At 35.4% G+C, this 26177-nt stretch overlaps 1 protein-coding gene across 1 annotated transcript; it reads left to right on the top strand.

Annotated features, from left to right (window-relative positions):
* The first annotated feature begins 3708 nt into the window (after nt 1-3708).
* Nucleotides 3709-19854, top strand: LOC107449110 (uncharacterized). The gene is made up of 2 exons (XM_016064547.3): nt 3709-3967; nt 18166-19854. Exon 2 carries the CDS (start codon nt 18168-18170, stop codon nt 18951-18953), a length of 786 nt encoding a protein of 261 aa, XP_015920033.2. The 5' UTR covers nt 3709-3967; nt 18166-18167; the 3' UTR covers nt 18954-19854.
* Nucleotides 19855-26177: the final 6323 nt, after the last annotated feature.

The following is a 26177-nucleotide window of genomic DNA, read 5'->3' as shown; positions in this document are numbered from 1 at the left end:
TTGTATGGAGAAAAAAAAATTTGATTTGCAAAATTTATTTTAGATATCTGACTGATTTCTCCTCTAAGCCATTAGATTGCGACCGAATTGCCACAACCCTCTCCCTTTATCTTGAGGGTTATCAATCCAAGTCTCTTGGAAGGAAAAGAAAAAGAAAAACAGAGTGGTTATCTTAAAAAAGTACAAAACGCAAATAAAAAAAGTGCCTGAGAAATTGAATTTCAAAAAAAATTCAGATTAAAATTTGATTTCTAAGGCCATTCGCTCAAATTTTGTATTTTGCCATGCAAATTACCTTCTTTAAAATTTTTCAAAATATTGTACACCTTACATTTCAAAAAATTTTCGACCATAATTGAATAAATTAATAAATGTTTACTAAAAATTATTTTTTGCATGGGATTATCTTTGGATAAACGAATTTTATAATTGTGTGCAAAAGTTATTCAATTCGCTTAAAAAGTTCTTGAGATATAGCGAAATACGCAAAAAGTAAAATTAACATTGAGAGATTCAAACTTTGGATCGCTCTCCTGAACAAACTATTGGAACCATATTTCTCAGATTGCAACGATCCCCTATATTTCACGGGTTAAAAATCCGAATCTGTCAAAAAAATGCATGTGTATTCAGAGAAAGCATGTTTTTGTGTCTGATTTAGTAATTTAAAATATCGTCTGCAATTAAAATTTTGCATATTTGAGCCCCACCCCCTCCTCCTGCCATTAAGATTGAGTCCCAGAGCGTGAAGAACCGAACATTAGATCAAAAGTTACTCAAGGTAATCCATTCTTTCTTTCTTTTTTTTGCGCATTGTACATCTAACTACGTATCTGATTTTCTAACTAACAATTATTTCTGTCTTCACAAATTAGTTATTATAATTAAAGTTAGACCCTCGAAACAATTAAAATTACGCTTTAGTACTTGAAAATCGGATCACTAGATGAAAAGTTTTTATTTTATGGCCGTCGTTGAGCAGCAGACCCAAGCTTTGGATTTACGACTACTAATGTTCAACTCCGTAGCCTTGTAATTTGAACCTAATCCAAAAGACAAGGGAACTCCTGGATTCAAGTATTAGAAGAAATTTGCTTTTGTGGAGGACGTTTGATGGAACTAACCCGCATTTGCGTTACACGGAGAGGAAGATCACAGAACTTCACTCGGTTAGTCTGATGGCAAGGAGACTCTAAGCCATGATCCCTCTAGTACTGAGGACATTTCATGTCAGCACTGTAGTTGGTGCAAGCCGGAGGAGGAATTCGTGTCGACCAACCGTCGCTGGGATTCGAACCCGGTTCACCTCGTTGGAAGGCGAAAGCTCTATCCCCTGAGCCATCACGGCTTTCAAATCAAAAGTTATCAGGCTGTTTCTCTCTTTTTTTTTCTTTCTTTTTTTTTACCCACACTATTTGTAGAATTTACTGATAATCTTTTTTAAATGCTATCATATTAAACAAAACAATGGCTAAAGTCAAAATTTAACTTGAATAAAACGGCTGTTTATGTTACCCTTGAAGAGGAGTAATTGTGAATTACCGAAATTGTGACAAGGGGAGAAGGTAACAAGAAGTGACAGCTTATAGCTTGTCTACGGTAAGAACTCCCCCCGCCACAAAGTCTGAAGCCGCCTGCTGCTATGGAAACAAGAATAGCTCATTTCAGGGAGGGTAGTTTCTCTTCACTCTAGAGCTAACGCAATAGATCGAAGAAAAATATTCCCTTTCTCTCACTGACTCGAATCAAAACCTGTCCTAAAGTGTGACCTCACACCCCTACTTTAAATAGTCATGCTTCGTTACCATAGTCACCACCAGAGGTCCAGACGTATGGCTAAGGGAGCTCTTACTTTAGACAAACTATACATTTTGCTTAAAATAATAACATCAAAAATAGGACATTTTTTTATGTCAAATTAAGTACGCATTGTCAAAGCTCAAAAATAAAATTCGAAGCATGATCGTGCACAGCGTGAAAGCTTTGTTTCTGATTATGTCATATGGCCTGAAATCTACCTAAAAGGGGGTGAGGAAGTGTAATAAAGTGTGACACTTTGTGATAGAGGGGAGGAGGTTTTAAAAGTATTGAAACATTTGTGACATCATTCATGAGCACCTTTAGAGAAAAACAATGAACACAGAAAAAAAAATTTACGCGAGCTACACTGATTATATGCCTGCAGTTTCAGCACAAATGGGAATTTATCGCAAGTATACAAAATTTTATCCACGTGCTGATCAATGCTAAAGGACAAATTTACGGTAGCCGTCAGCCCATCACCACCCCCAGGATAACTTAATGTTGCAATTGGCGGTTAAAAAAGTGTCTGCTTATTGCCACTTTTTTCATCGATCATGTTTTATTATTATAAATATGGATTCATTATGAACATTTTATAATACACTGAAAATTACTTTATTTCCTGATCGTTTCGTAACATAATCTTATTTTATAAATGAACCACATTTTGAGATATGCTTTAAGAGAAATTCCTTAAATTATTAATATTAACAGTTTCTTAATTATTTAAAATTTTCTATTTTGAAAGAGATATATTTCCATAGATAAAAATTCTATAAATGACCACTAGCCATTGGCTAAATATCCTAATTTAATCCTATGGGTAATCGATCAATGTTAGAAAAAATGCAAATCTCTTTAGAATATATTTGTACCGATGTTGCGTCAATCCGCCACGTGCAATTCGTCGGAGCGACAGTTGGTCGTGGTTTCAATTCGTCACGGTCATAATTCGTCGCTGCGATAATTCTCGGTAAGCACAATTCACCGCGGCGATAATTCATCGTCAGCACAATTCGTCGCGGAGTCGATTCGTCGTGGTTATAATTCGTCGCTGCGATAATTCTCGGCTTGCATAAATCGCTGCGGTAACAATTCATCTTGAGCACAATTCGTCGCGGCGATAATTCGTTGTGATCACAATTCGTCGAGGGCACAATTCGTCCTGATCACAATTCGTCGAGGGCGCAATTCGTCGAGGGTGCAATTCGTAGTGATCACAATTCATCGCGGCGATAATTCGTCGTGATCACAATTCTTCGAGGGCACAATTCATCGAAGGCACAATTCGTCGTGATCACAATATATCGAGGGCACAATTCATCGTAATCACAATTCATCGAAGACACAATTCGTTGGGATCACTATTCGTCGATGACACAGTTCATCGAAGGCACAATTCGTCGTGATCACAATTCACCGAGATCATAATTCGTCGTGATCACAATTCATCGAAGGCACAATTCGTAGAGGGGACAATTCGTCGTGATCACAATTCACCGAGATCACAATTCGTCGTGATCACAATTCATTGAGGGCGCGATTCACCGAGATCACAATTCGTCGCTGCGATATTTCGTTGTGATCACAATTCGTTGAGGGCACAATTCATCGTAATCACAATTCGTCGAGGGCGCAATTCGTCGAAGGGACAATTCGCCGTAGCGACAATTTGTCGCGAGCACAACTTACTTAAGGTTTCGTTGAAATTCATCTATTTCATCGAAAATATAGTTTTTACCGTGTTCGATTCATTAAATTTTTATTCTTATTTTTCACTTCTAAATTCTCAAACTAAACTTTCACTTCCTTTGACTCATTTTCGCGATGAAGATAAAGGATACAACAAAAAAATTCGACTCCATGAATTTTGTTGTTTCAAGAAGACCTTTGTCCATAATAAATGCTGATAACAGGCTGCGGTGTTTGCAAATGGTGCCGCGGAAGATAACACTCTGTAAAACACCGTTATATTTTGAATCGAACAAAAACGTTCTTGGAAAAGAGAATGCGTATCCTAGCCCTGTGGTTCCACGACTTACAAAAATCGTTTGAAAAGTTAAAGGATGTCGGATGAAAGACGTTTAAAATTCATTGTTTTCTGTAAAAAAACAATAACGATTACGTAGTGCCATTTTTTTTACAGATAATTAAGGAAAAATTAGTAAGTTTTTTTGTTTTTTGTTTCTTTTCTCTGAATAAGGTTCTTCTTCTCAAGAAAATATATATAGTTCAATTTAATTTAATTTTTTTAAATATATATGTATACATATTTACTGTCGTGTTTTACGACTTTCAAAAATCGTTGCAAAAACTGAGGGATTTTAATAAAAGTCGTTTAAAATTTTTTTTCTTCTCTTTTTTGTAATAAAAAATAATAACGATAACGTAGTGCCATTTTTTACAAATAATTGTAAGGAAAGTTTAATAAGTTTCTAGTATTTTGCTTATTTTTTCTGAATACGATTCTTCTTTTCAAGGAAATTTAATAATATTATTGTCGATATTGTCTATCTGAGTAATGTTTAGGGCTAAATTCCCCACATTCGAGGAATATTATTCTTTGACAAACAGACTTTCCAGATAATAATTTGGGTTATAACTTCCGGACTACTTGTTATTTGATGAACAGCCTATCTAAGCAATGTTTAGGACTGCACTTTCCGATACTTGTAGTTTCATGAATAGCCTATAATACTCCGAATTGTATTTTTGTCATCTAATGAACAGCCTATCTAAATAATGTCTGACTACACTTTCCGATACTTGTAGTTTCATGAACAGCCTATAATACTCCGAATTGTATTTTTGTCATCTAATGAACAGCCTATCTAAGTTATATTTAGTACTACACTTTCCGATACTTGTAGTTTCATGAATAGCCTATAATACTCCGAATTGTATTTTTACCATCTAATGAACAGCCCATCTAAGTAATGCTTAGGACTGATGCAACTTTCCGATACTAGTAATTTCGTGAACTCTATCCAATAAGTAATATTTGGGGCTATATTTCCCCAAATTGCATTTTGTCATTTGATGAACAGCCTATCTAAGTAATATTTAGAACAATGCTTGTAATAATGTGATGAACAGACTATCTAAGTCACGTCCAAATAAATACGCCAAGCGTCTTTTGTCGTATTTTGGTATACGACATTAATTTACTATAGGGAACCGATTATCCGGAACGATCGGGACCATCGCTATTCCGGATAACTGATTTTTCCGGTTTTCTGAATCGCTACAAAAAGCCGTTTTTTTATTGTTAAACCCAACTAAAAAAAATAATATTTGGAAATAATCTTAAAAAGAAGAAAAAACGAAGTAATACACTAATGATTATTTCCAAAATGATAGTAAGGTAAACATCTTTCCAAAAAGAAAAAAAAATCCTAAAATCTTATGAGGAAAAAAAAATTTTTTTTTTAAATGGCGGGAAAATTTATCGAATTTCGTTCCGGTTTTTTGGTTTTCCGGTTTTCTGATTTCCGGATAACGGGTTCTGTACTGTATTTCTTTTTCTAACACTTGACCTTGGAAATGATTTACTCTACTTTTCAACACCAAATAGAATATAAGGATTGCCCAAATAAAGAATGGACGCAATTGAAGCCGTCTGAAATATAGTAGTAATAGCAGCTCGCTCAGAATTGAACAACATACAGTATAATACAATATTAAATTGCAAAAAGAGAACGTTATGAAGACGTTTATTGTTGAATGCTTGTTTACGGCAAACAATGTCTAGGACAAACAGGTGTGAATAAATGCTGCGTAAAATTTCGCGAAGAGTGTTCATCAAATTCGAATCTGCCAAGAACCAGAAAGAATAAACGACATGGTCTTCCACGAATCCATTTCTAAAAAGATTTGTGGTTATTATTTTCGCGCATCTCTGCAACATTTCCTGCCTTTAAAAAATCGTACTATTTTGGGTTGTCATGTTTTGGGATCATCTTTCTTGGTTCGATATTACTATCTTTAGTTAATCAGTTATGCGCTCGCTCAGAATGCAGTTTAATCAGTTATGAGCTCACTCAGAAAGCAGTTTAATCAGCTATGCGCTCACTCTAAATGCAGTTTAATCAGTTATGCGCTCACTCAGAATGCAGTTTAATCAGTTATGCGNATACTTGTAGTTTCATGAATAGCCTATAATACTTCGAATTGTATTTTTTCATCTAATGAACAGCCTATCTAAGTAATGTCTAAGACTACACTTTCCGATACTTGTAGTTTCATGAATAGCCTATAATACTTCGAATTGTATTTTTTCATCTAATGAACAGCCTATCTAAGTAATGTCTAAGACTACACTTTCCGATACTTGTAGTTTCATGAATAGCCTATAATACTTCGAATTGTATTTTTTCATCTAATGAACAGCCTATCTAAGTAATGTCTAAGACTACACTTTCCGATACTTGTAGTTTCATGAATAGCCTATAATACTTCGAATTGTATTTTTTCATCTAATGAACAGCCTATCTAAGTAATGTCTAAGACTACACTTTCCGATACTTGTAGTTTCATGAATAGCCTATAATACTTCGAATTGTATTTTTTCATCTAATGAACAGCCTATCTAAGTAATGTCTAAGACTACACTTTCCGATACTTGTAGTTTCATGAATAGCCTATAATACTTCGAATTGTATTTTTTCATCTAATGAACAGCCTATCTAAGTAATGTCTAAGACTACACTTTCCGATACTTGTAGTTTCATGAATAGCCTATAATACTTCGAATTGTATTTTTTCATCTAATGAACAGCCTATCTAAGTAATGTCTAAGACTACACTTTCCGATACTTGTAGTTTCATGAATAGCCTATAATACTTCGAATTGTATTTTTTCATCTAATGAACAGCCTATCTAAGTAATGTCTAAGACTACACTTTCCGATACTTGTAGTTTCATGAATAGCCTATAATACTTCGAATTGTATTTTTTCATCTAATGAACAGCCTATCTAAGTAATGTCTAAGACTACACTTTCCGATACTTGTAGTTTCATGAATAGCCTATAATACTTCGAATTGTATTTTTTCATCTAATGAACAGCCTATCTAAGTAATGTCTAAGACTACACTTTCCGATACTTGTAGTTTCATGAATAGCCTATAATACTTCGAATTGTATTTTTTCATCTAATGAACAGCCTATCTAAGTAATGTCTAAGACTACACTTTCCGATACTTGTAGTTTCATGAATAGCCTATAATACTTCGAATTGTATTTTTTCATCTAATGAACAGCCTATCTAAGTAATGTCTAAGACTACACTTTCCGATACTTGTAGTTTCATGAATAGCCTATAATACTCCGATTTGTATTTTTACCATCTAATGAACAGCCTATCTAAGTAATGTTTAGGACTGACGCAACTTTCCGATACTAGTAATTTCGTGACCTCTATCCAATAAGTAATATTTAGGGCTATATTTCCCCGAATCGGATTTTGTCATTTGATGAACAGCCTATATAAGTAATATTTAGAACAATACTTGTAATTTGATGAACAGACTATCTAAGTAATATTTAGAACAATACTTGTAATGTAATGAACAGACTATCTAAGTCACGTCCGAATAAATACGCCAAGCGTCTTTTGTCGTATTTTGGTATACGACATTAATTTACTATTTCTTTTTCTAACACCTAAACTTGGAAATGATTTACTCGATTTTTCAACACCAAATAGATTATAAGGTTTGCCCAAATAAAGAATGGACACAATTGAAGCCGTTTGAAAAATAGTAGTAATTGCAGCTAGCCCAGAACAGAACAACGCACAGAGTAGTATTATTTTAAATGACAGAAAGTGAGCGTTATGCGAACATTTATTGTTGAATGCTTGTTCACGGCAAAAATTTCTAGGACAAACGGCTGTGAACAAATGCTGCAAACGATGTGGTATGAACTCAACAAGTAGTTGGAAGCCTCTTGCTGGAATATTCAGCCATGCAGCCTCAAAATATGTCCATAATTGCGAAAGTGTTGCGGGGGCAAGATTTTGTGCACGAACTGACCTCTCAATTATATCCCATAAATGCTCTTTAGGCGGTCAAAACATTTGCTGGAATAAAGAATGGACACAATTGAAGCCATCTGAAAAATAGTAGTAACTGATTAGGCGGTCAAAACATTTGCTGGAATTGTCAAGAATGTCCTTTAAATGAGTTGCAAGCCATTAAAGCCTGGTGTGCGTGGCACATTGTCATCTATGCAAATTTCGTTGTTTGGATACATGAGTCCATGAAGGGTTGCGAGTGGTCCCCGAGTAGCTAAACGTAACCATGTTCGAATTCCAGCGATGACTAGAAGATATAAATTCCGCACCCGGCTAGCACCGACCACGGTGCTGGTGTAAAATACCCCCAGTGGTAGACAGATCATGGGTTAAAGTCCCCTGCCGTCTTTTTGGTAATTTTTTAGATGTGCCATGTAAAATATGTTATATTTTATCTAGACTGTGCAGGAAAAATTTCGTTGGTATTTCCGGCAATTTTCTTAAGAATAATCCGCAAAATTTTTTACAAATTAATTCCTGCTAAAATTGAATTAAAACTAAACTAAGCGGCACGACAGCCCATAGAGTGCCAAGGCCTACTGCCCCAATCTCCGTTTTCTTGATCTTGGGTTCTGGGGTGCAGGAGCTGATGTTCCGGTTAGGTGGTCAGCCGAACGCGGAACCCCCAGTGTTTAGTTCCCAAGCATGCTTGGTACTCATTTATCAACCCACTGATGGGATGAAAAGCCTTGCCTGGTCCGAGAATCGAATTCAGGACCTGTGGCACAGCAGCTCGAATTGAACTAACTAACAAAATCTTGCCATAAAGTATAGAATTGAAATAATATAAACTTAGATTGGTATTGTTCTTTGAAGATTCGTTCTATGGATTAATGTTTTTATTTTTTTCCCTCAGGCAAATCATAAATTTTTCTATAAAGAGATAACTTAATTATTTCTAATAATATTACGATTTCTTCAAATGTAAAATAACTAAGTCACACAATCTTAAACCGTAGTCCTGAAACATGTAGTCCTGAAAATGTGCTGTAATACAATGTGATTTTGTGTTTATGATAATTTTAAAAGTAGTTCTTATATTTTTTTTTATCTAAATGGCATATTATCAATAACAACTTTACTATTTGAAACTTCTCATAAACTTTTTGAATGAAATGAAAACTACGTATTACTTAAAGTGACTCATCCTCACAAAAAAACAATGTTATACTTAAAATTTTATCACTGTAAAGATTTGTAAGATTAGTAACATGTTTAGTAATGTCGTTCATCCGTTTTTTACAAATTTGTTGTATAACTTACTACTTACCTGATTGTAAATAAATACCTACTGACTCCAAGTACGTTTCTGCGTGCCATGGGATGTGCCAGCCATACTGGTGGTCAGACATGGACTATATTGTTAAGGGTTATTTCCAGGTACGTGTCCACATCTGGAAAAAGGAAGTCCCCTTGCCGTCACACTAACCGTGGTAGACTTTTGTGGTTTTCCTCTCTGTGTAACGCAAAATTAGGATTAGTTTCATCAAAAAGTTCTCCACGAAAGCAAATTTCTCATACTATTTAATTCAGGAGTCGTAAACTCATAATTCGGTCCGCTGTTCAACTACGGTTATAGAATAAAATAAAAGATAACCATTCCCAGCCAATTATCATTAAAGTCGGACCATAGGACATAGAACATGCGATGAAAAAGCAGCCCACGCCATTATGGAACCACCACCAAATAGCACAGTGCCTTGTTGACAACTTAGATCCATGGCTTCGTGGGGTCTGCACCACATTCGAATTCTGCCATTTGTTCTGACCAGCTGAAATCATGAGTCATCTGACCAAGCTACAGTTTTCCAGTTGTCTAGAGTTCAATTGATATGGTCACGAACTCAGAGCCCAAATAGCAGAATAAGGTTTATTTTAACTCAGCAAAAACCTTTTAAAGTAAACCAAAAAAGTTTTTTTATGCGGTTTACGTGTAAACTTTTAACCTTAATACAAGATCTGTGACAATCTGCTCTATTCTACGCACATTAACCTTATTCAAAACAGCGGAAAACAACCTTCTATATGAAAACCTTAGATCGAGGTTGACTTAAGGTTTTCAAGCGGTAAAAATTCCTTTAATAAAGCTAGTCTCAAGGTGAAAATAATCTTAAATCTAGGTAATTATAAAGTTTCTTTTCGCAAAGTCTTGCATGCTGAGCTAAAGTCCACCTTGTCATGACATTTTAATGGACAATGCAATTTGATCCAATTGCTAGTGTGACGTTAGCTAAAACGTCATTATTGACCTAAGCGACCATTTTAGCTCAGTGACAATACTTTCTAAAAAAGCTTTAAAAAATATTTTTTAACCCTTTTAGGATGAAAGGTTTGAAACTGCAATATTTTTGCTTTAATTGAAAAAAGGTTTTTAGTACAAACATTTTTGTGGCAATAAAAAGAAAATTCTGATACAAGGTTGCCGTAAGGTTTACATCCTTTCTGGGGAGAGGAATTGGACGTGATGTCGTGCTGTTAATTACCGAGATTTGTGGATACCATGGTTAAGGGAGAACGGAAAAGTGGGGAAATAGCTCAACCTTAAAACTCCTATTCCATTTGCAAAGACAATAGATATTTAAAATTGGAAAATGTACGATTGACAGTACGTAAGATGGGATGGAAATTCAAAGGTTTCGATTTTATTGTTATCGATTAATTAATAAAAAATACAACTTCTTCAAAACTAATTTTATTTTTTCAAATTTATTTTATTTACAATGACCACCTGGAGAATGACCTTTCATCATACAGGCATCTGAAGGGCAGATTTATTGGCTAGTTTTTCAGGGGCACCATATTAGGTGGACCAATGTTGCTCCCAGAGTAAAGACAGATAGAACAGATAGTGAAAGAACATACATGCCTTGCCCGGGATTCAAACCCCAAACCTTTCTCAGGTTTTTTGAAGTGAAACTTCTAATGCGACTTCCAACAAGGTTGCGTTAAACGTTTAACGCTACCATGGCAGCGAGTGGCCTGTGATCCTTGCAGGAGATTTTAATGTGAATTTCTCGTTACCTGAAACATTATTAACCTTCCTTAAAGACAAATTTGGATTGGAAATGATAAATGGTAGGAATGATCCAACAGGGGAACTACCATTGATGCAGTTTTTGCAAGAAATATTGAAAAATTGATCTCAAACATTTTGTATCTTACTTTATCTATCACAATCCCATTGTAAATGTTATAGATTTGGGATATTTCTCCACTCGAAAATGATAATTAAAAGATGCGATCAATTGTGAATTGTTAATAAAGTTTGTCTTAAAGAAACAATATGATTTCACTAAAAATCAATTTCTACCCCTTCCTATTTTCATTTCCAAATTACGAAGTTTCACTTCTTACGCGCGGAGGGACTCCACGCACTATTTTTTTTTTTTTCCCCAATTATCTAAAATTCTGACTTAATGGAAATATGGCTTAGTACAAATGTGGGCAATTTTTTCTTTATTAAAAAAAATAGAATCCCAAAGGAAATTTCCAAAATAGCTATTTGAGGCACTTCAACTAATGGGGCAACAACTGATTGAGATTATAATTTTATTATAATATCTGACCAGATGGCAGAGTTTTTTCTACGTATTAAATTACAGTTTTTATTACTTATCGTCCCTTTTTATCGCTCATTCCAAAGGTGAAGAATGAGTTCGATATCATAAAAATTTCCTTTTAGCTTTAATGAATGAAAGTGCTTTATCTAATTCATCTCAAAACACGCTTATTTTTTTAGGTTTAAAACACTGTTCATTTTCATTTTCATGAAGATTAAAAGGAAAGCTTTAATGTTGATTGTTTATATTCTAATCACATTTCTTATCGCTGTCTGAAACAAATGAAAAATCGAAACATAAATAACGCATTAAAATAAATACTAAAACGATACTTTAAGCTACAGACATCATTTGGAATTGGAAGATATCTTATCTCATAGTACCTTTTTTATTTTCACGCAAGAGAAATTTAATAATAAGCGCGTTTTTTTATGCACAGTTTTCATACAGGTTTCCCTTTTTTTTTTTTTTTTTTTGCTTCTTCGTCTACTTTTATATATTTCTACATTTTATTCAAATATTGCTGCGGTTATCCCAGTGTGGGGTGAATTGTTACCGACAATGTCAACCTTCATCTACGAAAAGGTACCCCCCCCCCACAGAATCGAGTTAGCACGTCTTATATACTAGTGAATTGTAATTGCAATTTTGTTGTGGTAGACACACTACAGTACTCCCCCACCAGAATTATAGCCGTGATAGAATTCGATGAACGGATACCACTAGTTGATTCATTGCTATATTATGAGAAGCCGGGAGAGCTGTATTAAGATCACCGTACTTTGTGAGAGCTGCATCAAGTTCACGGTCGTGGTCGCTCCTATGTTGCCTTTAGCAGTCGAGTGAATACGTTATCTGTGATCGAGACTGAGTTGCAACAGCGTCAGGAGGTCAATGTCACAAGTAGCAAGTCAACTGATCAATGTGGACCATCATTTAAAGTAGGCGTGTTCAAAAATCCTAGTGGGAGTTTCTGTCAAGGTATAGGCGTGTTCATATCACGTTCGGGTCACCAATGTGGGGTGAGTTGTTACCTACAATGTCAACCAGCATCTACGAAAAGGTACCCCCTCATAAAATCGAGTTAACACGTCTTATATACTAGTGAATTGTAATTGCTATTTTGTAGTGGTAGACACACTACACCAGAAAGCATGTAACCTTACTGCAACTTTGCGTCTGAATATTCTTCTTGTTGTCACGAAAATGTTTGTATTAAAAACCTTTTTTTCAATTAAAGCAAAAATATTGCAGTTTCGAACCTTTCATCCTAAAAGGATTTAAAAACTATTTTTTAAAGCTTTTTCAAAAAGGAATGTCATTTAAGTAAAATGGTGACGTAGGTCCATAGTGACGTTTTAACTGACGTCATCAACAGTTCCGCAGTGGACTGATGGTTAAGACACGGTTCCCAGCAGATCACCGAAGTCAAGCATCACTGGCTACAGTCAGTGTGTGGGTGGGTGACCACTCGGATCAGTCTGCGTAGGGACCGAGGGTGTGCGGCATGGGTCCTCGTTAAACTGTTCTACCGTAAAGTGCTCGACTTCGCGTGCAGGTCGTCGGGCTACCGAAGCGGGGGTTGCCATCCCCTCTGCAGAGGATCAAAATTGTGATGGTATGTCTTCGGATCATCCTCAGGGATGCTTCCCAGACCGTCGCCAATAGCCCATTGTGCAGCTCTAGTGCGACGTAAATGAACAACAACAACAACAAGTCACATCAACGATATTCATTCACATTTATGGTCGTAAAAATTTCGACTGAAGAGTGTGTCTGTGTAATCAAATCCCTTCCCATTTCTCGATATTCTGTATACAGCCCTGTACCGCTTTATGAAACAGTAAAAAAAGCACAGTTTTTATTTAAAAAATCAATGTTTTTCATCAAAATTATTTGCCTGAATTTCGGGACATCGAGTTTAGTCAGGTAGAATATGAGAGCCGGGGCAATTATTTCATTTGCCTATGTGGTTATTCATTTGCCTATGTGATTAGGTAAACCTAATGCTGGATCGCTCCTTGGTACAATATTTTCCAAAATGAGAGCAACTTCTAATGTTAAATCGCGATGGATCTGGTAATGGAATCTTCGCCTCTCAATGAGGTGACCCAGGTTCAAATTCAAGAGGTGGCTGGTTGATACAGATTCTTCTCCTGGCTCTCAATAAGCACAGTAACCAGTCGACCGTAAAATATCTTCAGTGATCGACAAAAAGTGGGTTAAAATCCCTGTGTCATCGGGCTAACCATGAGAAGTTTTCGGGGCTTTCCTCTCCAAGTAACGCAAATGTGGGTTAATTCCATCAAAAAGTCCCTCCATGAAGGCTAGTTTGTCCCCATACTTGAATTTGGAGTTCCCTTGTTTTCTGGACTGAGTTCAAAATTACAAGGCTACGGAGTTGAAATTTAGTAGTAGTAAACCCTTGGTTCGGCTGTTCAACTACGGTTTTAAAATAAAATAAAAAGGGAGCTCCTGGATCAAGCATTGGGACAAACCAATGGAAATAACCCCCCCCCCCCATTTGAGTTACATGAAGAGGAAAACCACCAAAACCACGAAACTGAAGGAGTTTTGAGAGGTATTCGTGGACTATCCTCTCCATGTAACGCAACTGCGTGTTAATTTCATCAAAAAGTCCTCCACAAAGACTAGTTTGTCCCGATGCTTGATCCGGAAGTTCCCTTGTCTTCTGGGTTCAGTTCAAAATTATAAGATTATGGATTGAAAATTGATGGTCGTAAACTCAGAATTGGGTTTTTTTGCTGCGCTAATTAGCAAGTTATAAAATTATAAATTAAACTTTTTAATGTTATTAACTACACTTTTTGTAATTAGTATAAGCTTTTCAAGGGTATGTGATTTCTCATCTCTTCAAAGGACAAATCTTGCTTTACCCCAAGCCAATGCATTCCAACTTCTTATTGAAACGGTCTGTTATGATGAAAAAAAGAAATATCTGCGGAAACCATGGTAACGGAGAGGCATACTCTGTGACGTGTGGGGTAATCGAGTAACCTTGAGACGCCTATTACAAAGAATACAATTGTAGTAATATAAAAACAAATTCCAAAATCAATCTGATTATTTTAATTTAGTCGCATGTTTTATATTTGTTTAGCCGACTTTCACTTCGCCAAACTTTGAACAGAATATTACCAAACTTTCACTTAGTAATGAAAGGAACCGGTGCTTCAATTTATGATAAAATAGAGATAATTTCAAAACTACATCTGACTCATTCGCATATTTTATATTTGCTTAACCGACTTGTACTTAGACAATCTTTAAAGCGAAAGTTGATACTTTCACTTTAGTATGAAGGAAAACCGGCACTTCAATTTATGGTCTTGATGTGGCCTCTATCAATCCATCAGGATCTTGATAGAAATGATTTACAATAGTTAGTTTCACGGGATTAATTTAGTTAGAGAATTGTAATAATTTATCATGATTGTAAAGTATAGGATGTGTATTACTATGCATCCTGGATTCATGCATATGTTACCGTGTAAGGCAGAAGTGTGACTAATATCGAAATTTTGCATAATTACGCTGTGGTGGTTATGAAACTTCGAATTATTCGTTGTTTCCGATTTCATATTAATTTATATAATATTTTAGTCCCGCAGTGGACTGATCGCTAAGACACGGTTCCCAGCAGATCACCGAAGTCAAACATCACTGGCTGCGGTCAGTGTGCGGGTGGGTGACCACTTGGATCAGTCTGCGTTGGGACCGAGGGTGTGCGGTATTGGTCCTCGTTAAACTGTGCTACCGTAAAGTGCTCGACTTTGCGAGCAGGTCGTCGGGCTACTGAAGCGGAGGTGCCACCGCAGAGGATCAAAATTGTGATGGCATGTCTTCGGATCATCCTCCGGAATGTTTCCCAGACCGTCGCCAATAGCCCATTGTGCAGCGCTAGTGCGACGTATATGAACAACAACAACAATATAATACTATTTTAAATTTATTTAAGTTTTATAATATCGTATTAATTTAAATTGCGAAAAACATTGGTTTATTGGTACAACATACATTTTCAGGCTTGTGTGCTCAATTAAGGCTTTTAAACCTTCGTCAAGCGGAAGAACAGGTAGCACAATACAGAGAAGAACATCATAAAGAATACATCCAGGGTAAAAGCGGGATTCGAACCCGCCACCTCCACGCTTAACAGAGCGTTTAACGGACGATACTACTTGGCCAGGGAGGCCCAGCGAAAAACATTAGTGTCGGGATGTTGTTGTTGTTGTAGTTCATATACGTCGCACTAGAGCTGCAGAATGGGCTATTGGCGACGGTTTGGGAAACATCCCTGAGGATGATCCGAAGACATGCCATCACAATTTTGATCCTCTGCAGAGGGGATGGCACCCCCGCTTCAGTAACCCGACGACCTGCACGTGAAGTCGAGCACTTTACGATAGAACAGTTTAACGAGGACCAATACCGCACACCCTCGGTCCCAACGCAGACTGATCCAAGTGGTCACCCACCCGCACACTGACAGCAACCAATGATGCTTGACTTCGGTGATCTGCTGGGAACCGTGTCTTAACGATCAGTTCACTGCGGGACTAAAATATTATATAAATTAATATGAAATCGGAAACAACGAATAATTCGAAGATTCATAACAACAGCGTAATTATGCGAAATTTCAATATTAGTCACACTTCTGCCTTACACTTCGGTGGTCTACTGGGAACCGTGTCTTAACGATGTCCACTGCGGGACCATTAGTGTCGGGAATACGGAGCGCATGAATACCGGGCAATTGCTCATGCATCCCTATGTTTATCTTCCGTTCACCCTACCTTTCTACCTCTTGCCGAACCTAGGATTTGTTAATTTCCACGCATGCACTGTGAAGCAAAGGGGACTGCTTGCTCTGCATCACGTCCATGCCTCCCTATGTCTGTCTTTCGCTAAAACTACCATTTCTATCCCTTGCCGAATCTACGATTTGCTAATTTTCACGCATGCGCTGAGAAGCACAGATAGCGGAAGATTCAATTTACTTTATAACCGGCGTTGAACTGCAGACCTAATTTTGAGTTTTATGGCAGCCAATGCTCGACTCCGTGGTCTTGATATTTGAATGAAATCAACACAGAAGACAAGGGAACTCCTGGAAAGCTGTGGTGGCACAGGGGATGGGGCATCCGCCTTCCAACGAGGTGAACCGGTTTCGAATCCTAACGATGGCTGGTCGATACGAAATCAGCACCCGGCTAGCAGTGACCACAGTGCTGACATGAAATATCATCAGTGGTAGACGGATCATGAGTTAGAGCCCCATGCCGTCGGGGTAACCATGGAAGGTTTTCGTGGTTTTTCTTTCCATGTAACGCAAAAGCGAGTTAGTTCTATCTAAAAGTCTTCCACGAAGGCAAATTTCTCTCAATATTTGATTCAGGATTTTCCCTGTCTTCTGGATTGGGTTCAAAATTACAAGGCTACGGAGTTGAATATTGGTAGTCGTAAACCTAAAATTGGATCGACTGTCCAACTACGGTTATAAAATAAAATGAAAAGGGAACTCCTGGATCAAGCATTGGGACAAACTATTTTTGATGGAAATAACACCATTTGAGTTACAAGGAGAGGAAAACCACGAAACTGGAGAAATTTGTTATTTTCAGTTTCTAACTCCGAAAGTTTGTAATGTTATGAGTTTTTTATTTCAAATTAGTGCTGCGTAACCGCATCTGGATTGTGCCATACATTCAACTGAATTTAATTAAATAAGTCTGCAAATTTATTTCAAATTCCTTTCAATATTTTGTCATTTTGTTTAAATTATTTTGTAAGAAAATGTACTTGCAACGTAAAAAAATCCGTTTTTAATAACCCATAAAAATAAAAAAAATCAGTTTTCTTTATTTATGTTTTTTTTTCCCCGTTTTTTATTCCCCAGAAATCTGTTTGCTTAAAAGTGGTAGGATTGTTTAGCATATTTTAACAAAATTTTAACTTTCTTATACAAGTTAATTTAGTTGTAAAATCGAAAATAAGTTTATAAATTAACTGGATTGAGCGTAGTGGTCAGTCAGTTTCAGGCAAGAATTTTGAAATGAACGGACAACTTTTTAAATTTTTGCACTGTCTGTTGAATGACATGTGGTGCAGAGTGCGACCGTCGTACATATGCCATTACAATTTATCAAAGTTTACAAATAAAAATTTTTGAAGCATAACTATTTTAAGAGTGAAATTTAATTAAATTATTAGATGTTCTAAACATAACGGATGGTTTTAGAAATCAGTTACATAAAAGCGGAACCAAAAATGTACGGTTTATTCTGCTGAGGAAACTAAAGTTCTCTTCTCACAAACTTTCAAAATAAATTATAAAGTTCGTCGATAGATGGCGCTAAATGCTTGAAAACTTCTGAAACAATGTTGTCTGCTGCTTATCAAAACATTGCGATTGATATATTTACAGGTTTGTGTCTGTTTTTGCTGCAATTTGTAGTTATTGCTACAAATGGTGGTTATTAAGAAAACATTGACCATCATTTACTTCAGATAGCTGGGACATTTGTTGGCACACTTTTCGATTAATTTTGAAAGTTCTTTTAGTTCCTGAAAGCAGAACGCAGTGATTCGAAAATTTCTATCTTCTTCCTTTTTACTTAAATTCATTTTTGAAATTCTAGGTCATTTTTGTGGCTTTTGGTGTATTCTAATAACAATTTTAAACGATTTTATTTTTACAGATATGCCATTAGTGCAAAGAATTTTGTTCGCTCTTCGAGTGCTTTTGGAAGATGAATCACCTCCAACCAGAAAGAAAAAGAGAAGATCCTCTTCTGGAACGGGCAGTCAAGTTCAGACTAGACAGGCAGCAGCCCTAGTTCTAACTTTCAAAGATTTATTCGCTTCTGGACATTTGAATCTAATTCTGGAGGATATTGAAAGGAATAAAGCTTCCCCAACTAAGAACAAATGCAGTAGTAAGCTACAAAAAAGTCGAATATCCATTGGCCAACCGTCTGCTTCATCTAGCCCAAAAGTGCTTCGTAATGGTGAATCTGTGTCTTCGGGAACTGGTCAAAACTCTTCAATGGCAACACCTTCTGTATGGCCATTGGTAATAGAAGGTATAGATGAGAGTGTACCTTTATTGCGCGAAGAACGGATAATTTCTTGTACCAGAATTGACTTCGAAAGCATCGACAAACTTTTGGCCAAAAGAGTGGCCAGTAGACTGTCCAGGAACGAAGATCGTGCTCAGGAATCGACTTCTAAAACAGTGAGTTGCTCGACTGGCGAAAAAGTAACAGTGTCTTTATCGCCTGATGACGAAAAAGAAACAGTTGCTGTGTTAAGGAAAGTTTTTAAGTGGTCGCCAAGGAAGCAGAGTGCTGTGACGTTCGAAGTTCCTTTGACAAAAAAAGAAGAGCACAAGGCTGTCGCTGCCGTGCAGAATGCAGTCAATCGTGTCAAAGAAGAAAATTTCAAGAAAAAGAAGAAGTGGAAATTTCCTAAACTATCACTGTGCTAATTAACAAGAAAAGGATTAAATATGTGTGTTTATTACCGAAATGTTTAATTCCGCTAACTGACCAAATGAGATTTATAAAGGCATTTAATCTTACTAGTTATGATCTCAACTTACTATATGTTGAAAAAAGCTCTTAAAAAATTGCTAAGTTTACTGCAAGTCTTAGCAATTTTCTTAGTCCTGTAAGAGTGATATACTTTTTCCGAATACTTCCAATTGCAAATGCGAGAATGTGTAAAATAACTAAATTTTCTTGAATTTCTAACGTGTTAAACTGTTCTTCAAATTAAGTTTAATGTATATGATGGGTTTCTCCAAGACCTGTAAGAATACTGTAGTTTTCCAAACTGGAAAAAAAGGAAGTTCTAATGTTTTGGTACTTGATGCATAATATGACACAAAACTGAATCAATTAGCTTTATGTTGAACCATTCTTCACGAATGCTACGAGTACTTTGCTGTTTGTGATGAACTATTCTAGACTAAAATTGTAGTAACCAAAATACTTACAACTCCAGTATTCTGTGCTAAGAAAATCTATTTAATGGATCAGTGGAATTAATTAGCTTTGACATATTAAACAATTCTTCAAGAGTTAAATTAACTTATGTTATAGATTTTTCTAGATACGTAAAAGCAGTTTAGATTTCCAAGGTGGTTTTAGTTCTATTATTTAGGCACACTCTGTGCTAATATAATGCATAAAATAACTCAACTAACTTAAAACTAATCCATTAGTTTTAAAATATCAAGCGAGTCTTCAAAAATGCTAAGTTTGTGTGTGATAGATTTTTCTAGTCATGTAACTGTAGTTATTTTAATTTTAGACTGTAGAAATTTAGAATATTAAATTAAAAATAAATTTTAAATTCAATTACTGATTAAAAAAATATTGCCACAACATTGTTTAAAATTTGTATTTATTGTGTTACGGCATTCCCTCAGAACAATATACTAGGGCCAAGATAGCCTAGTTGGTAGGTCATCGTGAGTTTGGTACCCAACTGTCGAAGATTCGCTGTGTAGTAAATGGTGACTGGTGCACGTTAAATCTGCTGGGTTACTCAGTTCTTAAAGTTCTCATAACAAATCAACTCTAAAAGCACTGAATTGGAGATTGATCGTTCTCTGGTTCAGATCAATTCGTACAACAAACAATGATCTGCGGATGAAAGAATGGATGGATTCGTCCTTTAAAACGGGCTGTGACGTGTGTGTATGTGTGGCTAAAATGGTATTCATAGCCATAGATTGCGCTAATCCAAGTGGTCACCCACCCGCATACTGACAGCAGGACAGTGGTGCTTGACTTCGGAGATCTGCTGGGAACCGTGTCTTAACGATCAGTCCACTGCGGGACGAAACGAGAAACTCAGCCTCTGCTTTAAATTCGCTTGGTTTCACCAAGCAAACTTGCAGGTTGGCAAGTGGCATTAGAGACAACAACAACACAATATATTAAAACTTTAAATCAACTCAAGACAAAATCTAACTATATATAAAAATCTAATAATGGTATCGTAATTTTCACATTGTTGCCAATACATTTTTGATGACCGTAAAATAACATAGTAGGATCCAGTTTTCCCACATATGAGTCGCTCAGAAGCCAATGCGGTTAAGTCCAAAACACAAAAATTGAGAAAATTAATGTTTTTTGATATTTTAGTTTTTAAAATTCTTGGTTTATTAATTTAATTAGAAAAGTGTATAGTCTTTTTTCGAGGTGTAAACTTTGCAAAAAAACAAGATATGTACAAGATGTGTAAATAAAAACGTAAATATTTTTTGAAATAATGACAGCATCTTAAAAATTTTAGGACTTATACCTTTTGGCAGCTGAAAAAGATAAGAAATTTATTTCAAAGTTTATGTAAAAAAATATTGATAAAAGGTGGACTTATTCACAATGGCTTCTGAAATTATTATACAATATATTTAGAAGCTATTTAAAAAAGGGCTGTCTAACCTAGAAAAAAGTAACCAGCGAGTAAATCCTTTAATAACTAAGAAGATTATTATTTATTTCATTAAAATTTCCAAAAATCAGAAAATATCAAAAAATGGACTTAACAGCATTGGCTTCTGAGCGGCTCATATATTTCCAGATTTTTTCGGTTGTTATCAGAATAAAATTGATAGAAATCAAAAAGGTCATTGTTTTCCTGTAAAATATTTTTGCATTTTAAATTTAAAAGTATTTACCAGTAGTATTTTTTTAAATTTAACTCTGCTAGTTGATTTTGATTATTTAGAGTTTGTTTCTTTAGAGATTCTCTCTGTTTTTGATTTCTAAAAGAGTTGTTTCTTTATTATAACGTAATTCTATGATATTATATTATTACGTTATATTTTAAGATTAAAATCGGTGTCTCAACTAATTAACCGTTTTACAATAATTATTTTTTGGTGTAAATTACATTTATATGCTGTTATAAATTACAGTTAAGGAAGTTCGTCAAATGCTGATCTTTGCTTCATGCGCGAATTCAGGGGCGGAGTACCCATTAGGCCAGACTAGGCCATGGCCTGGGGCCCCCATTAAAAAAACTTTTTTGAAAATAAATTTTAAAAAATTAAGAAAAACAATGATCCATTTGAAATATATATTAATAAAATACGATAATTTTTTTAGTTCTAATTAAACAAAATAAAGTAAAATTTAATTTATTATTATTTATTTTTATGTTAAATATGCTTTCTTAAATGAAAAGATCTATAAATACTTTTATATTTGAATAAATAAAAAATATACGAGAAAAAATTTAATCTAAAGGTCCCAAAAATTTGAATGGCCTGGGGCTCCGCGTATGCTTAATCCGCCCCTGCGCGAATTGTATTTATTAATATTTCAGCCTTTTTAGTAAATGATAATCAAGGTTGAGAACTCATCATATTTGTTATCATTTTTAATTTTAAATGTTTTTTTGTTAAATTACTGTTGTCACTCTAAACATGAAGGTTTATATAAGTGCCAGACAAGGAGGATTAACTATTTTAGATAGAAAGCGAGAAACAGTTCGATATTTATTTTTTTTTAAAATAAATAAATAAACTTTTGGAGTTGAATATGAAATTGACGCCAGGTTGCCTTCATTTCTTTGTGTTATTTTAATTAATGTCCTGTTGTGCTACCTCTCAGCTATGCTCTACCACAGTGATTCTCAACCACTGTGCCGCGGCACTTTTGTGTGCCGCCAAATTCTTAAAATGTGCCGCCAAATATTAAAAATGATACAGTAAAAATTATACTGAATTTTGAATTACGAGTAAAGTTTAAATTAAAGAAAAGTGTATATTATAATTTTTCCACTCTTTAACCGCGGGAACATCTTTGTCAGCGATTGTCTTGTCTCTGACAATCTTAAAATCAGAAGGAAGTGTTTAAATTGTCGTTGACAGTTTTAAAAATGTTGAAATAAGTAGGAAATTTAATGATCATTAAAATTATTAATTATCAAAGGAAAGCAAGCTGAATATTAATTTTCAAACTTAAATAAAAGCTAATCATTAAAGTAAGCTATGCAATTAAAAGTTATAAAAAAAACTAACAAAAAATAAGTTAACAATTAATAATCAGCAAAAACACTAGTTGACAAGAATTAATAATCAGCAAAAAAACTAGCTATAGAAAACAAGCGAACAATTAATAACTAGCAAAAAGCATAAATAACTGTTACTAACTAATAAAAAATTAGTCGAAAGAAATAATTAATCCCTTAATAAATGTGATTTTGTAGTACTTTATTTCACATTAAAAATTATTATCACAAACTATTTAACACAGTGTATTATAGTTAAATAAATAACTTTTAAACTAATTTTTTTCATTGTGTGCCGTCAAATTTCGAAATCGTTAAAAGTGTGCCGTCACAAAAAAAAGGTTGAGAATCACTGCTCTACCATCTTCATTAGAAATCACACAATGACATACATTATAAGTGAATAATTTCAACTTTTGCAGAAAAAACTTTTTAGTCTAAGAAACAGCAATTATTGTGAATCAATCATCGGGATTGGTGAGCGGCAGTGAACAGGGATTTTTATCTGTTTTAATAAAAAATTAAATGATTTTCGATTAACAACATAATAGCATGTTTTCATTTTCAACTCTCGGAAACCCTGTGTATAAAATACATTTGAAAACGTCAAATTAGGCTAAAAAAAATTTATATATATTTGTCATTCGCTCACGTCTTTTTGAAATAAAATAAAATAAACCGGTACATGAAAAAAATGACCATTATAAGTTGTTTTCTTATATAAATATGCATTATTCATTTCAAAAATCACCTAACCCTAACCCTAACCAGTTTTTTTAATTATTAGTAGATTTGTCATTTCCTCACAAAAGTATAAAATGAAGGAATGATAATAGAGCATTAACTATTTAAAAACTTGTTGTTACTTTTATAACTTCTACTATTACTTCTTTTATTTCCATTATTACTTTTTGTTTCGATTATTACTTCTTTTGTTACTGTTGGGTCTTTGTGCCAACTAAATTAAATGAACGCCAATTTACGATACTACAAATAATTTTATCCCAGCAGATTACCGAAGTCAAGCATCACAGGCTGCGGTCAGTGTGCGGGTGGGTGACCACTTGGATCAGTCTGTGTAGGGACCGAGGGTGTGCGGTATGGGTCCTCGTTAAACTGTTCTACCGTAAAGTGCTCGGCTTCGCGTACAGGTCGTCGGGCTACCGAAGCGGGGGTGCCATCCCCTCTGCAGAGGATCAAAATTGTGCTGGCATGTCTTCGGATCATCCTCAGGGATGTTTCCCAGACCGTCGCCAATAGCCCATTGTGCAGCTCTAGTGCGACGTAAATGAACAAATCAATAAATTACTAAATTTTTTTTTAATATTATGAACTTAACTTATTTCATACGAAAGACTCATATAAGTTTTTGTCTACAGATCTATTACATTAAGAATATTGGAACTAAAAGCAATACTGCAGTCGATTGATATGTTATACTAAAAAATATTCATTTTTTAAGACTCAATTTTTAAGAAAAGGTACCACACTGCAGAAAGGAAGGTAGCAGGTTCATGCCTCAAAATCCGCGAAGAATCGTCGAGCTTGTTAACGAGTAACATACGAGTTTTTAATTGTAGAACTGGGTAAGCTCATCGCTTGACCTTCTATCCCTATTAGATGGTTCTTGAACATCCCAGAAATAAGCGGTTGAAACTGGATTCGGAATGTCAACCTATGATTTTATTTAGGTAGGTACTTTTATTTACGTACAATAGACTATTGGCGATGGTCCGGGAAACATTCGAACATAGATTTGAAGAGGAAGGAAATTTTCTCCTGATCCCTGTACCCATGGTACTGCTCATCGACCGACCACAGGACTTTCGATTCAGCAAATTTTACGAACACGTATATCACATGTATTCTATGGATCGAAAACATCGTTTGCTTCCAGTGTGAAGCCGTACTCCATCCCATCAGTGGTATGCTGGCAACCGCCCTGGCCTATCATTAACATGCTGCGGCCCTCGGCCTTTCCAATCAGCCATGGCCAGATTTCGTAGTGGCCATCTTAAGTGTTGAAGGTTTCAACATGGGGAGAGGACTTTCCAACCTTATTCCTGCTCACAACCTGCTAGTCCTGATCACCTTCTTTTTTGCCTTGGAGCTTCTTTTAAGCAGCTGCTGGTTGATCGGGTCTTTCTGCAGATATATGGGGAACTGACGCGACGGGGCCTTCTGGACCAGGTCTAGGCTTTCCTTCTCCATGGGGGATGTGTAGCAACAACATTCTATGGATCTTAGCGTAGTCGAGGATCAAACCCTGGTCCCTCCGGACCGAAGTTCGATTCTCTAGCCACTGGGCTGTAACTTCCCCCGATTCTACTAAGGCTAAATACAGGAGTAGTTGCAGATTGAAAGTCCACCAAATTCCCATAAATCAATACCTCTGGAGATACTGGATCTGGGATTGATCGTCCTCTGGTTTGGGTCAAAATTTCGATCTACGGATGAATGGTGTGTGAATGCGTCTTCCCTGTAAAACGTGATGCGACCTATGTAGCTCTAGTGTAACGTGAATTAAATTACCGTGCTGTACAGTTCTAGATTGTCCATGAAGCGAGCTGCCTAAAATTATAGGTGACACCGAAAACAGTTGGTTCGTGTTTTGAAGAAGGACCTCAACAATTAAAAGACAAAATGCATTAATTGAAAAATTCTTTGATAAAAATCCTTAAATCTCGACTAGATATTTTGTTAATGAATCGTTTTTCCGTCTTCAAGATGTCCATGTCGTTGATAAACTCTGCGATCTCTGCAAATGTTCATTGTTCCAATATTAATTGCTCAAAGAATTAACTTTGAATACGATAAATAATCAGAGTTAATTATTAAGTTGCCGAATCAGACACAAAAACATGCTTGCTTTGCATAGGCGTAGCGTGAAAGAAATTTTTGAGACAATTAATTTTAAAAAATTCTGTTGCGTTGACTTTTTTTTCCAACTTTTCCTTTTAATATATACTAACATTATTACACAAACCCCTGACGAACAGGAAAAGAGGTAGACCCAGGCTGAGATGGCTGGATTTAGTTGAGACTCATTTCCTTACTCTAAAGGAAAAAAACTGGCGAACAAGAGTCAAAAGTAGAGAGAAGTGGATTCGAATTCAAAGGAAGGCACTGGCCCACCCTGGGCTGTCTAGTCAGATATGATGATGATGATATACTAACATTAACCTCGTTAAGTAAAGATTAGGAAATTGTTCTTATGGGAAGTATATTTTATTTCATAAAAAATAATACAAAATCTGATGCAAATCTAACTGTCACAAAATATATTTTTAATAAAGGAGTAGCATGAATAAAATTAGTCTCTGCTTGTAATTAGTAATATGATCGCTTTACCCACAGTGCCCATTGATCGCTTTACCCACAGTGCCCAATAATAACCATCACATTATTTGATTCTGAGTGACTATAGTAACTAATTTAGTTTTTCCGAATAGTAGTTAAAGTTTACTTTTTGGGTAAATGAAATTTTTTTTCTGATTTTTCTTCTCTAGTATTAATAGCAATAATTAGCTTTGTAATCTTATAAAATAAAAAGCATATTTAATAAGATAACAAAGCTTAAGGATTTATAATCTTACTAAGAACTATTCGAATAGATTTATTTAAATTAATTATATTTAACTGCAACCGAGCATTTATCATGAAGTATACATAAATCAAATCA

This window comes from Parasteatoda tepidariorum, chromosome 9 (assembly GCF_043381705.1).
Source record: "Parasteatoda tepidariorum isolate YZ-2023 chromosome 9, CAS_Ptep_4.0, whole genome shotgun sequence".
NCBI classification, from domain to species: domain Eukaryota; kingdom Metazoa; phylum Arthropoda; class Arachnida; order Araneae; family Theridiidae; genus Parasteatoda; species Parasteatoda tepidariorum.
This window is presented reverse-complemented; position numbering and strand designations above follow the sequence as displayed.

Excerpts from the sequence above, each read along its gene's own strand:
- LOC107449110 (XM_016064547.3), top strand. The coding sequence starts at position 18,168 with ATGCCATTAGTGCAAAGAATTTTGTTCGCTCTTCGAGTGCTTTTGGAA.